At 38.5% G+C, this 12,751-nt stretch overlaps 2 protein-coding genes across 6 annotated transcripts in view; both read right to left on the reverse strand.

The window, feature by feature from the left end:
* LOC114352550 (probable serine/threonine-protein kinase nek3) overlaps positions 1–12,751 on the reverse strand; it is a 46,837-nt gene that overhangs the window by 21,609 nt on the left and 12,477 nt on the right. The window contains exon 1 of one of the 5 annotated variants that reach the window (XM_028304176.1): positions 8,698–9,657. The exons of 1 other annotated variant lie outside the window; for it this stretch is intronic. In XM_028304176.1, the coding sequence (XP_028159977.1) occupies positions 8,698–8,749 (52 nt within the window). In that variant the 5' untranslated portion in view covers positions 8,750–9,657. Of the gene's footprint in view, positions 1–7,625; positions 7,772–8,697; positions 9,658–12,751 lie in introns of those variants that run through there. 3 more of the 5 variants (XM_028304179.1, XM_028304177.1, XM_028304178.1) reach the window with 3 other exon arrangements.
* On the reverse strand, positions 2,204–4,385 carry LOC114352553 (trypsin, alkaline A-like). The gene is made up of 4 exons (XM_028304183.1): positions 4,307–4,385; positions 3,526–3,688; positions 2,925–3,189; positions 2,204–2,527 (listed from the first exon to the last, which is right to left on the reverse strand). The coding sequence occupies exons 1-4, from the start codon at positions 4,350–4,352 to the stop codon at positions 2,204–2,206; spliced, it is 798 nt and encodes a 265-aa protein (XP_028159984.1). The 5' UTR covers positions 4,353–4,385.

Genomic DNA, 12,751 nt, shown 5'->3' on the forward strand with positions numbered 1-12,751 from the left:
ACACAAGTAGCATTATGCGGTCTTACGATTATATCTAGTAAGGATGGTTATATAGGGTTGGAAGTTGTGTGTGCATCGAATAGGACCAAATTCATATTATGTTTTGGACAAACCGTTCTCGTGCTAATGTTCGACAAAGTAGGACATAACGTTCTTTATTGACCCTCTCCACGTCCAGTGGCTCATTACCCGCAGGCTCCTAAATTTTTACAATAGCCGCCTCAACCAGCGTATTCCTCTCAAGGCTTGCGAGCTGGATGCGCCTACTCATCCCAGCCGTTCCTTAACTACGGTACCTGTGCCCCTTCCTTGCACTCTTCTGAATGACTCTATGTTCTCTACTGTGACTGCTCCTCTTCCTTCCACCTACCTACTGCCTACTGCCCAGTCCAAAGTCCCACACAAAACAATCAACAGCAACAGTTACGTAACATTCTGTATACTAAGTAACATTAGAAAAAATATTTTTCTTTTCCAAAACAGCCTATTTTAAGCTAGAGCTGAAAAACCATTTACTTTCCATAAAATTGTAGGTAAGGCCGTGGCCAACCGGCTAATCTGGGAATCATTGGGTGAGTGAGGCCTAAGCTTAGCAGCGGATGACTGAAATTAATGATGATGATAATCACATAATGGCATTAGTGTATTGGTGTAGTTTTATGATAGGTAAGTTCAATACGAGAAACAATAAACAAACATTCTTATCTATACTTATAATAAATCTGTAGAGAGATCAATTCTGTACATGAAATATATTTTCAAAATAACTATCAGGGGGTAATTAGTAATCGATACTGATGCCAAAAATGCAATTAGTAAAATTTTTGTCTGTCTGTCTGTCTGTCTGTCTGTCTGTCTGTCTGTCTGTCTGTATGTTCCTTATAGAAACAAAAACTACTCGACGGATTTTAACGAAACTTGGTACAATTATTCTGCATACTCCTGGGCAGGTTATAGTATACTTAGGAATTCCCACGAGAACGGGATTTAGCGGGAAAATCCTTCTGTATGAAAAATCTAAACCGCTTAAGTTAGGCGCTTGAAATTTGGCATGCAGGTACCTTAGTAAACTTAAAGCTTAGTTACAACAGAATATTGCAAAATTCCTACGGGAACGGGAGTTAGCGGGAAAAAACATTTGTATGAAAAATCTAAATCGCTTAAGTTAGACGCTTGAAATTTGGCATGCAGGTACCTTAGTAAACTTAAAGCTTAGTTACAACAGGATTTTGCAAAATTCCCACGGGAACGGGAGTTAGCGGGAAAAAACATTTGTATGATAAATCTAAATCGCTTAAGTTAGACGGTTGAAATTTGGCATGCAGGTACCTTAGTAAACTTAAAGCTTAGTTACAACAGGATTTTGCAAAATTCCCACGGGAACGGGAGTTAGCAGGAAAAAACATTGGTATGAAAAATCTAAACCACGTAAGATAGATGAAGGGAGTAAAACGGGATCCACGCGTACGAAGTCGCGGGCGGCCGCTAGTTTATAATATAAGTATTATTAAAATGTTGTATTATTTACAAAAAAGTTTACAGTTCATAAAAAAATAGACACTGATAGAATTTATGGATGAATTTAATTCTTCCTAATGTTTTTGAAGAATGTAATTAACTAACTATTCTTTTTTCTTTGATAGGCAAAAGAAAGTAGACCTATGTATTGGCGTCTGGGTAGGTACTAAGCGTGGTGCGACCAGGAAGTCTAGGTACATATTATCACTCCCATTCTGGCACTGCATTTGCTTGATTATGTATGTTTAATCTCATAAACAAATAAATGAAAAGTAGACATTTTTATAATAATAATTCATTTAATCGAATGTCACTATATCTATTTCTTATCGGTTCTCGCTTATCTAGTTAGTGAACTGAGACACGCGCACATTGACGCCAGGGAATTCGCCAAGCGCGCATTCGTGCCCGAACGAGCAGATGCCGACTTGCACGCCATGGTAGAAGACTGGCCCGCCAGAGTCCCCGTAGCACTGGTCGCGACCTCCCACGTCCAGTATACCGGAGCACAGCATGTTGTCAGTGATCGTGTATGGTATAGGCACGCCGTTAACCATTCGGCTTGCAAATTCCTGTCTGCAGATTTATTTAATGCTTAATCTAATAATGAAACGATAAGTAGACTTTCTTTTATTAGTTCGTTTAATTGATTTATCAATATCTTATATCCTCATAAATTTATTTCCTATCGGTTCTCGCTTATCCAGTTGGTGAACTGAGACACGCGCACATTGACGCCAGGGAATTCGCCAAGCGCGCATTCGTGCCCGAACGAGCAGATACCGACTTGCACGCCGTGGTGGAAGACTGGCCCGCCAGAGTCCCCGTAGCACTGGTCGCGACCTCCCACGTCCAGTATACCGGAGCACAGCATGTTGTCAGTGATCGTGTATGGCATAGGCACGCCGTTGATCACGAGGTTTGCGAACCGCTGTCTGCAAATCTCCTGGTTCACAGTGTACACTTGCACGTGACGTAGCTGCTCTGATTGAGACGTGAAGTTGCCGTACTGAAAAATACATTGTTTTTTTAGTTATTATTTTTAGTATTATTAGGTTTTACGAGCAAAAAAGGTGTGTAGTGAAGCGATATCAGCTCTATAATCTAGCTACTTAAATGTATTATAACTAATTATTCAGCTCAATATTTGTCGTAATGCTTATCTTGAGAAAATTGGAAACAATAACAAATTCGTTAATTCATCGCGCTGCGACTTCATCCAAGTAGATTTTGTGGACGAAGATTTACATTGTGTTCATACAATGTTGTACCATGTTATGGTTTTTGAGTGATGGCGCAATGAGCGTCCATGCTTTCGAACTTCCGCAGTGTCATGACGTCACACGCGCGATTGTTTATAGCCCTATCAGCCTATCAGCCCAATGGAGTGATTTAGAAGAACATACCTGAGTCCATCCCCAGCCAGTAGCCCAGACCGCTTGATTATCAGCAAGGTTGTAGTTGGGACCAGCAATCAGGGCAGGTCTTGAAGTAGATGTGACGGGAATGATGCCGGTAAGCCAAAGGATCGACACGTCATTGTCTGGTTGGGCTGGCCAGTTGAAAGCGTAGCCGGGATGGATGATAATCCTTTCAATAGTGTAGACAGTCCCATTCGAGCTTCTGTATGAGGATCCCACACGTACACGACGACCTGCTGGAATAGTGACTCTGGAAAAAAGTAAAATTATATTTGCATCCGTAGTTAAGAGTATTGGCGGTCAAGCTGTAGATTTTGACTACACAGGAGTTGCAACGGTGGGTAAAAGAGGTGGGAATACTTAGTCCCGTGCTAATGCTCTGATGCATTTTAGGTATAGGCAGGGAAATAAATTGAATTTGCAAACTTAGTATATTGTGAGCAGTCCTTTTGAGAAGAAATGTTTTACACCAAAACAGCGTTAGCTTCGATAGGCACATACATAAAGAACCCCCAACGGACTATCCAAATCTTGTTGAAAATTGATCTAATCGAAATTAGGTTAAATAACAGCAGTAGTTACTTACTCAGTACAGTGAGCAGCAGTCAAGATGGCCCTGTTGTTCAGAATGGACCCACCGCAGTCCTGTCCATAATGGTTGCCCCAGACCCTCAGCAGAGCCACCATCTCAGGGTACTCCTCGATGGTCGTGAGGGACCCTCCGACGATCCTCTCGGAGGTCTCGGTGGCTTCAACATAGATTTAAATTTAAATTTTAGACTGTAAAGTCATGTCTTCAAAGTTAAGATTCGTGTGATAAGATGTAGCAATATTTATTTGTGGATTATTTGTAGCCTAATCTCGTGTACGAAATTGTCGTACAGTCAAGTAGCACAGTTTCCCACGTTTTCTATAAATATCAGAATAGCGGGGTTACTCCGGAAAAAGTTATCCAAAGTCTTGAATGTAGCCATCCCTCTCACGCAAAACGAGATGACAGCATGAACGAAGATGACAGATAGAAACATAACTAAGTTAACAGAGTTTCGGAGTAGCCCCAAGTAGCCCTCCAGGAAGGCACGTGAACACTAATGCCACCTAATGCCTCAATTTAAGAATTTTTCAGATAATTCTCACATCCTAACACACAAAACGAAGCCATAAATATAGCCTTGTCCAGGAGAGCGAATACGCCGCGAATCCTACGCGCGAACACGATCGTATTGTATGACGCGATTTACGCGCGAATTCTCGTGCGTGTCTTGTGGACACTCATATCTTGCCATCGCGCGTATGATTCTACGCGCGTAGAAGGCAAGGCAAGGCCTTAAAATATTAATAAGTAGGTACACTGCACAAATCTTTACCTGCTGCCACCGCCAATGTTATGGCGAAAACAATAAAGGATCGCATTTTGACCGAGAAATAGATTATAATTTTGATAACTTTCCGCTTTTATACATAAACTTTGCTCAACTATCATTTCCTTTTATCTTTTATCTACACACTAATTAAAACATAATAATTATTATCAATTATCTTTATTTGTGGGTATTATTTATCAACTCATACATCAGGACGGATTTCCCTCTGACCCGAGTTCCTAATCTTTATCAGCACGTCTTGTTGATTACACAATAACATTAAACGTAATAGCACAGTAATAGTCCTTTAATCAGTGCCAATAGATTTTGGCAATCTTTAGGCCGATTATTATTTACTTATACCAAGCTTTGTAGAAGAAGAAGAAGAGCCTGGATGCGGGCAGCGCAGGACCGTTCATTGGAAAACCTTGGGGGAGGCCTTTGGCCAGCAGTGGACGTCATTTGGCTGAAACGAACGAACGATACCAAGCTTTGTAACATGACCCTACATAGTAATTTACGTTAGTGTTTTTATTCTATTGCTGATGGAATTGTGTACGTTACTCCAGCTGGAAAGTAGCTCCTAGAGTGATATGAGTAGAACGTATAATTAGTTCCCAACATGGTGTAAATGTGCGCCGAATTAGAGATTAGTGCGTGCTGTCGTTTTGGTACAAAACGAAAAAAACGATTCCTGCTGGAGTAACGTTGTTCTAGCCCTTCTGACCCACCGCACTACCAAACCACACTACCAGTAGTGTCGTGGGGAATATTTATTCCCTTCTGCACTACCAAGCCAGTAGTGTCGTGGGTAACATACATTTTCATTCCCATCGACACTACTACCATAACTAAATGTAAAATTTGTAAAATGTTGGATTGTTTTATAATAAATTATGTTTATATGCAACCCTAACCTCGGTACAAATTTGCAGTTTGACGGAATTTACCTACTGAAAAAAAAAATATTACCTAAAAGGGCTTATACCTATACAGGGTGTTAGGTAAATGGGTATATGAGCCGACACTAGACCATGTTAACATGGTCTTATAAATGGTATGGTGAAGTCAGAAATTTGATATCATCATTTTGATTTTTTTAATTTTCATACAAAATAAATTTTATAAAATCCGATTTGTATGAAAATTAAAATAATTAAAATGAAGATATCAATTTTCTGACTTCACCATACCATTTATATGACCATGTTAACATGGGCTAGTGTCTGCTATACCCATTTACCTAACACCCTGTATAACTTAGCGTGAAAGAAAAACAAAAATTACATTATTTTTACCCGACTGCGGCAAAGCAAAAGGAGTTATGATTTTGACAGGCTATGTATGTATGTATGTATGTTCATCTATTCCCTNCCATATTAACATTAATTAAAAATACAGCAGGTTCTTCAACCGAAATAAACCTTTAATGCGCGATAGGACCACCATTAATTCATTAATTACAATATTTATAAGATATTAACTAACGTCGACCGTCAATGGCTTAAGTTTGCGAATAATAATAACAAGATAATGCGATAAAGATGTACATTATGGAATATCATCGATCATTTTGATTGAATACAGGAAAACTTCTAAATAACCTTGCCGACGCCTCCTATAATTACGGAGGCACGATGGAAATCTCAAAATATAACCATCTACAAAATATACAAGCGTACGAGGGGCGGCTGAAAAGTTTTGAGCCTAAGTATCTTCAAGTGCTATTATTGACTCGCTTTCAATTTATTTAATTAGCCAATAACCTCCTTAGTATATGTACAAAGTTTCATTTCATTAGCGTCATCACGCTTTAAGTAATTAATCAGTAAACATCATCATGTCTCAGTTATCCGCGTAATGTACGAAATCGAAGTACACAGTTGTCATAAAACTCCTCAAAAAGAGGAACAAAACGCTGACGGTAACATTTGAAGAGATGTCTACAGTTTATGGGGAGTCTGGGCCTTCATTTGCCATCATGAAATATTGGATCCGATAGTTCAAGCATGCCAGGGAGCCTCTAAAAGATGACCGCAAGTCAGGGCGGCCAGATTTCGCCATTAACGAATAAAATAATGAAAACTTAAAAAATCTTGCTTTAGAGATCAGCGAATTAAGTTGTGACAGATAGCTGAAACCATAGGCATTAACAAAGAACGTAACGGCGATATTTTTCATACTCATTTGCACATGAAATAGGGGTGCGCGCGATGGGTGCCAAAAATGCTCTCGCCGCTCGACAACCAGCGTCGAGTCACAACTTCGCAGGAGTTTTAGGACATCTTTGACCATAATTCTAACATTTTTTTGTCTCACATTATCACTATTGATAAATAATAGATCCGGCAGTACGATCTAGAGTCAAAATAAGACTCACTGCAACGGATTCAAAAGGGAAAACGCCGCCGCGGAAATTCAAAGTGGAGCGATCGACACCTAAGTTCATAGCCACTATTTTTGGGATTGTTGAGGAATTTTATTCATTGACTACCTACTTAAAAAAAACTACAATAAACGGGGATTATTATGCTGTACTGTTGATAGGAGTGCGTCAAGTGGTTGTTGAAATATTAAGAGGCAAACTGGCGAAAGGAAATCTGTTACTGCAAGACAATTCAACCGCGCACACCGCGCATGTTGCATGGCTTACCCCGGGTAAAACTGGATTTTAAGAAATTAATCACCCACCACACAGTTTAGTCCAATTCTCTAGCTATTTTGTCTAATTCTCAAATTGGAAAAAAGACCTCCAGGAACGAAGATTTTTGAGTGACAAAAAAAGGAAGGCGGCGATAAAGGCTCATTTCGAAGGCAAAGATTGCGAATTTTTTTTCAGTAGGTTAAAAGCTCTTTTACACAAATGTAAGAAGTCCGTTGTAGTAGAGGGAGATTAAATAGAAAAATATATTTTTTACACTTTTCTATCGGCATTTTTAATACCCTAGGCTCAAAACTTTTCAGCCTCCCCTCGTAAGTTAGACAGAATAATATCTATCTAAATATAAAAGGAGAAACTGACTGACTGACAGATCAACGCACAGCCTAAACGGCTAAACGTAGGCACTTGAAATTTGGAAGGGACGTAGCTTAGGTACCGTAGAGGTGCACTAAGAAAGGAATTCCCGAAATTCCCACGGGAACGTTTTGAATTAGCGGGAAAAACGGGATTCACGCGTACGAAGTCGCGGGCGGCCGCTAGTTAAGAATAAGAAGCAAATTTTATCTAAGTAGGACTCGCAAAGAAATACAAAGACAAGAAACCCAAGACGACACAAAGACAAAACGTGATATTACATTACCAACAAGACATGTCACTCACTTTTTTTGCGACGAAAACTAAAACCGCAGAGCATTATTACAATAGCACAAAACTCACTGAAACCTGTAACTGTTAGAGCTGTATGTACAATACTGAACGCGAAACAATAAGCGTAAGTAGGTTTTCTGTGTCCATACTGTAGCCGGCCGCGTGCTTATCAGCGTTACACTAACTTGCGCGTACGCAGAAAACGCTCTCAGCAAATACGGTGAGTTGTGAGTTATGTTATGTCAATGTCTCTGATTGTTTTAATTTGGCGTCTGTTAATCGAAAAAAAAATTACACAGGTCATTTTAATTCGACTGCTTTAGAACAAGGTATTTTTATTGGATCCACGACTTGAGTTATTTAAGACATGTTTAGTTCACAGTAACAGGATTTAACAACGATATCTTTGGCTGGAGTTCAGATAAAATAAACTGGGAACTATGAGCAGAAACTTGCATTAACCAAACCGATTTTAACGACTGCTTTGCAAATTGAGAACACGTGTTGCGAAATCACTTACACCCATCTTCTCACCCCATTTTAAAGGGCTTTTTAAGATCCGGGATAGCCGTTGAAGAGCAGCTGTATATCACACGAAGAGCCTCTTTTGTGAGCGGTAAAAAATCAGGCAGTTGCCACAGCTGCCAGTACTTGCATGAGGGAATGCATCGTACTCTGCTCGCATTCTTGAGATGAACAAAAAAATTCAAGACACAAACTATCGAGCTATCTGTGAGCGTTTCGCTGGTTTAGAAATATCTGTATCATGTTCAAGAGAAACAAGCTGACGAGCCAATTTAAAATTAATTTATGTGAAATAAATTATTGGTAGCGAAAAAAGAAAACAACACTGAAAACGAGACGAACGTCATGTTATGCATTTTCAGAGTTACACAAGAAAGAGTTATAAATACTGAGTTTTATGAAGGTATTATGCAAATTCAGAATGTCCTACACGTGACAAAACTCTCAAACAATACTCAGTTTTGTTTGTATTTGTTAGTTATTGTTTCCACGCCTTTCAAGAAAAAAAAAAAGATCTGGAGATTTACTATGGCTGAAGAACCAGTAAAAAATAACGTACCTTTCTTGGAACTAAATAGTGATTTAAGTTTTGATAGGGTCCTCTTCTTCATTGTTCCGTTGATCTCACGTTGGTGCACCAGTGTCACAGGCAGCTGTTGTGGACATTGGTTCACAACAGACAGAAATATACGCGGCACTGCGTCCTCAAGTTTTTCAGGCGTTCGAGCTTTTTGCTCCTTTTGCCGCTCTTATTTCCGTGGTACGAAAATAGGTCCAACGAAACACTTGCACCGGCGCAGACGCATCAGTCATACGTACATCACGTTATATCACTAAACCGCAATTAAAACTTGAACTTTTGAACCACAAAAATATAAAAAACAACAACAAATATTACTAAGTCTCACACACACTCTTTATTGCACTTTTTCCAATGTGTGTTGCCGATTTCCAGTTATCTATTCACCTCTTTTTATCAGGCATTATCAACAACAAGCAAGGCAGATAACGCGGCGCGTCGAATAAAATAAAATCAAACATAAAATTACACGCACGAGTTTATGGTAAACGCACGAACTGAATACTGAGCGCCGAACGTTTACAATTCGTAAATAAGATAATGTGTCAGTCGCGACAGGCCCGTATCAAAGGACCGACAGTTACACAAGTTGCAGGCCGTTTATGACCAAATGGGCAATTACGCGTACGGGCACAGCGATCCTAAATGCTTCAGGCGGGAACCATCGCGCTGACGGCTATTCTTGGGCGTGCTGCGAACACAACTAAACGCGGTGGCGCACGCGCAACATACGAATAATGGGGAGCTGACCGATGTCGGTACTGACATAAAAATTGATACAAAACTACGAGCCCTCTTCCGTTAACGTAGTCCCGTTTCCGTCCCAACCCAATCAAGCGGCGAAATGAAATACAATCGACTAGTAGAGGAGACACCGTTTGAACATTTTCAATGGCGGAGTGGTGAGAGAACCGGAGACAACGTATCCGCTGCCTCTTTTAAAAATGGAATTTAACGAATGGCACTTTTGGGAAGTTTGGGAACACTATCGGAGAATGGGTCGGCCCGGCATAAATCACACAAGGGGTGCGAGAAGAATAAAATACTGGGATCACGAACGAAGAAATGAGACAACGTATGCGAAAAAAAAACACCGAAAGAATTTACGGATGACCGGCCCAATAATGTGGGAATTTTAAGTGGATGTGGAGATGCTTATTAAATTATTATGTTACAGATATAAAACACTTTGTATTTTAGTACTTTGATTATTTCAGAACATCTTACCCTGCGGAATAGGCGGCACATCATTTAACGGAAATATTAGCATCCTCTTTAACACGCAACAGCAATTTGCTCCTGGGTCGTATTTGATAATGACTTCCTTGTGGCAAATGTCAAGATGAAATAATAAGGTAGGGTCTGGGAATGTAGCCAAAGCCAACTATCATCATGCACAAATACCCATTTGTTAGTTGAAAAATTTCGTCTCTTAAAAGATCATGAAGGTTTTATGGTCATAGTCAAAAATGGGATGATCCTGGATGACCTACTTAAAATTATAACAGCCGATTGAATATTGCATTTTGTCAATAAAGTTGTACCATGACATGAATAGTTTAGTCGCTAACAAGCGAAGCGTGTTGTGTCAGTGGTATGTTTACACATCAAATATTGTTTAGATGCCACACCGGACCGCCTGGGGAGCGGCAAATGCGGCAATTTCGACATGTGCATTGTGTACACGACGAGCGCTTTACAGACGATGTGTGAAGAAAGATGAGCGCAAAATATTGGACAGAAACAAAACACGGTTTCATTACGAGTTCACGTTTTTACGTGAGAAGAGCAAAACCTTAGTACAATGATCTTTTGAACCGTTTATGACTGTGTTATATCGTAACGTCACGCAATAAATAACAGCTGCATAATAGAAGATTACTTCGCGTCATTCAAAAATATTTATAAATCATGCTTAGAAGAAAAGTGGACCCGTTATACTTGAGTCGCTCTAGTAAATTTTATGGCAATGACCTAATAACAGCCATTGGAATGCGAACGTAATCCAAAGGACGTATTTCAACAAAAAATAATTTAATTAGGCACATTAAACTTAATTATTTTTGTACTGACAACATTTTCTACATATTTAGCAACACATGCGAAGGGCTTAAGTTTTCGAGCGTTAATTCGCGTCTGTATTGGAATTTCAATTTTATTTGCATCATCTATGGTAGAATTTGTGTAAATTATATTATTTCCTATATGGCCATGACAAGTGAAAGAGATGAGAGTTAACAAACTCTGATTTCTGCCACACATGCGGTTTAGCATTGGGTGCAATGGCGCGCGTCTAGAGATGGGTAAGTGCTAATAATCCGATTAATAGCAATTGGCTAGTAACGGATAAAAAGCAGTTATTAGCCATAAATAGCCAATAATAGCCGATTTCAGATGGTAACCCTGCCTAATTATTTACTTCTTAAATGTTTATTCTGATCTGAAAGTACTATTTTATTAATTATTATACCATATACCATGAATGATATCGGCCTAAATCACATACATTATCTCCTATTTTAAAGTAAGTATTAGTTGAAGCAATTGGGTAATAAAGACCAGAAACAACAATGGTTTCACATCAACTAATTAGACAGGAGACAGAGAAAAGTTTGTTTTCTACAATTACCTTATTGGGAATCAAACTCTGGACCAGAGATGATGATGTCAAGCTATATTGATTGCTTTTTGGCTACAGAAGGATAATATAAAAGTAAANGTCGGACCGCTCGCTCACACTCGGGTGAACACACTAGTGCATCAAACTATCATATTATACTTTTCGAGACAGGAATCGATAATTTTTAATTTCATTACAGTTGCGTTTGTTAAAATTATGATTTGATCATATCCTACATTCATTAATTAAACGCATTTTATTATTAAATTACCCAATTATCTATTTCAGTACGTATTAATTAATGTTTTCAATTCCTTGGTGAGAATATGAAGTTGTTAACTTTGATGGTTCATTTAACTTAACGATCTATACAGGCTTAAAAAGAAAAAAGTGATGATCAAATCAAATCATTTATATTTGCGAACATGGGTTTACATACAGTAGGTGTTACAAGTTTTTTAGTATCTCCATTTTCCACCTTTTGGCATGCAAAATTCTGTACCCCCAGTGAAAACGGAGTTAAGTCAAAAATGGTGATTTTTGGGAAATCGCATTTGAAGTTAAAAAAAATCCTGCTTCGTCGCTATTAGAGATNTTAGATCCCTTTTCACTGGGGGTACAGAATTATTATTATAAATAATAAAAATTTTGGATGTCATTGTTTTCTGCAATTCTACTTTCAATAGTTTCGATACGCAAACAAAATGAGTTTTATTATTTTTTTAAATCCCAAAATTACACGTCTTCCAATAAATCATGGTAACACTAGCATCGTCCCAGTGTGTACAGAGCAAGAGGCTACACTGCCACACCTCACCAGACATGCTGCAAAAAGCTCCCTGCCAAATTCGTGCCTTTTTAATTGGCTGTTTATCCCGTTTCAGGCTGTGATCGGTAAATTAACAAAAACAGCTCGTTTTACACTTTAAATTAAAAATCTGACGTTAGCAAAAATTGGTTTCACTAATAAATAATTCGATTCACAACGATTTTTTGTCTACTTACTAGTACTTTATAGCGCTAGTTTTGGTTAAATAATTTATTTTATTGTAATAGATAGATGACCAATCTAGCAGAAATTGATTGTTATAATGGAAGGTTCATTTAGAATGCAATTAATTAAACAAGTTTAGATCGTAACATACTCGTAAGCACTCAATTAAAAGATATGTTACTGTAAAAGCTCGAACTACGGTTAATCTTAAGATTTAAGTGTAAGTCTTAGGATTTACCGACATGAGTTGGTAAATGTAAGTATTTCTGAAAATACGCCGATTTTTTCGAGCTTTTACCATTCGAATTTAATATATGCTAGGTTTTACCTCTGTCAGCTGGATAATGTTGGTTTTAGGAATAAAACAATGAGTAATTCTTAATTACTTACTTTAATCAACTATTAGACAAAACAGGTTG

Source organism: Ostrinia furnacalis, unplaced genomic scaffold (genome assembly GCF_004193835.3).
Source record: "Ostrinia furnacalis isolate ACB-3 unplaced genomic scaffold, ASM419383v2 OfSCF1404, whole genome shotgun sequence".
NCBI classification, from domain to species: Eukaryota; Metazoa; Arthropoda; class Insecta; order Lepidoptera; family Crambidae; genus Ostrinia; species Ostrinia furnacalis.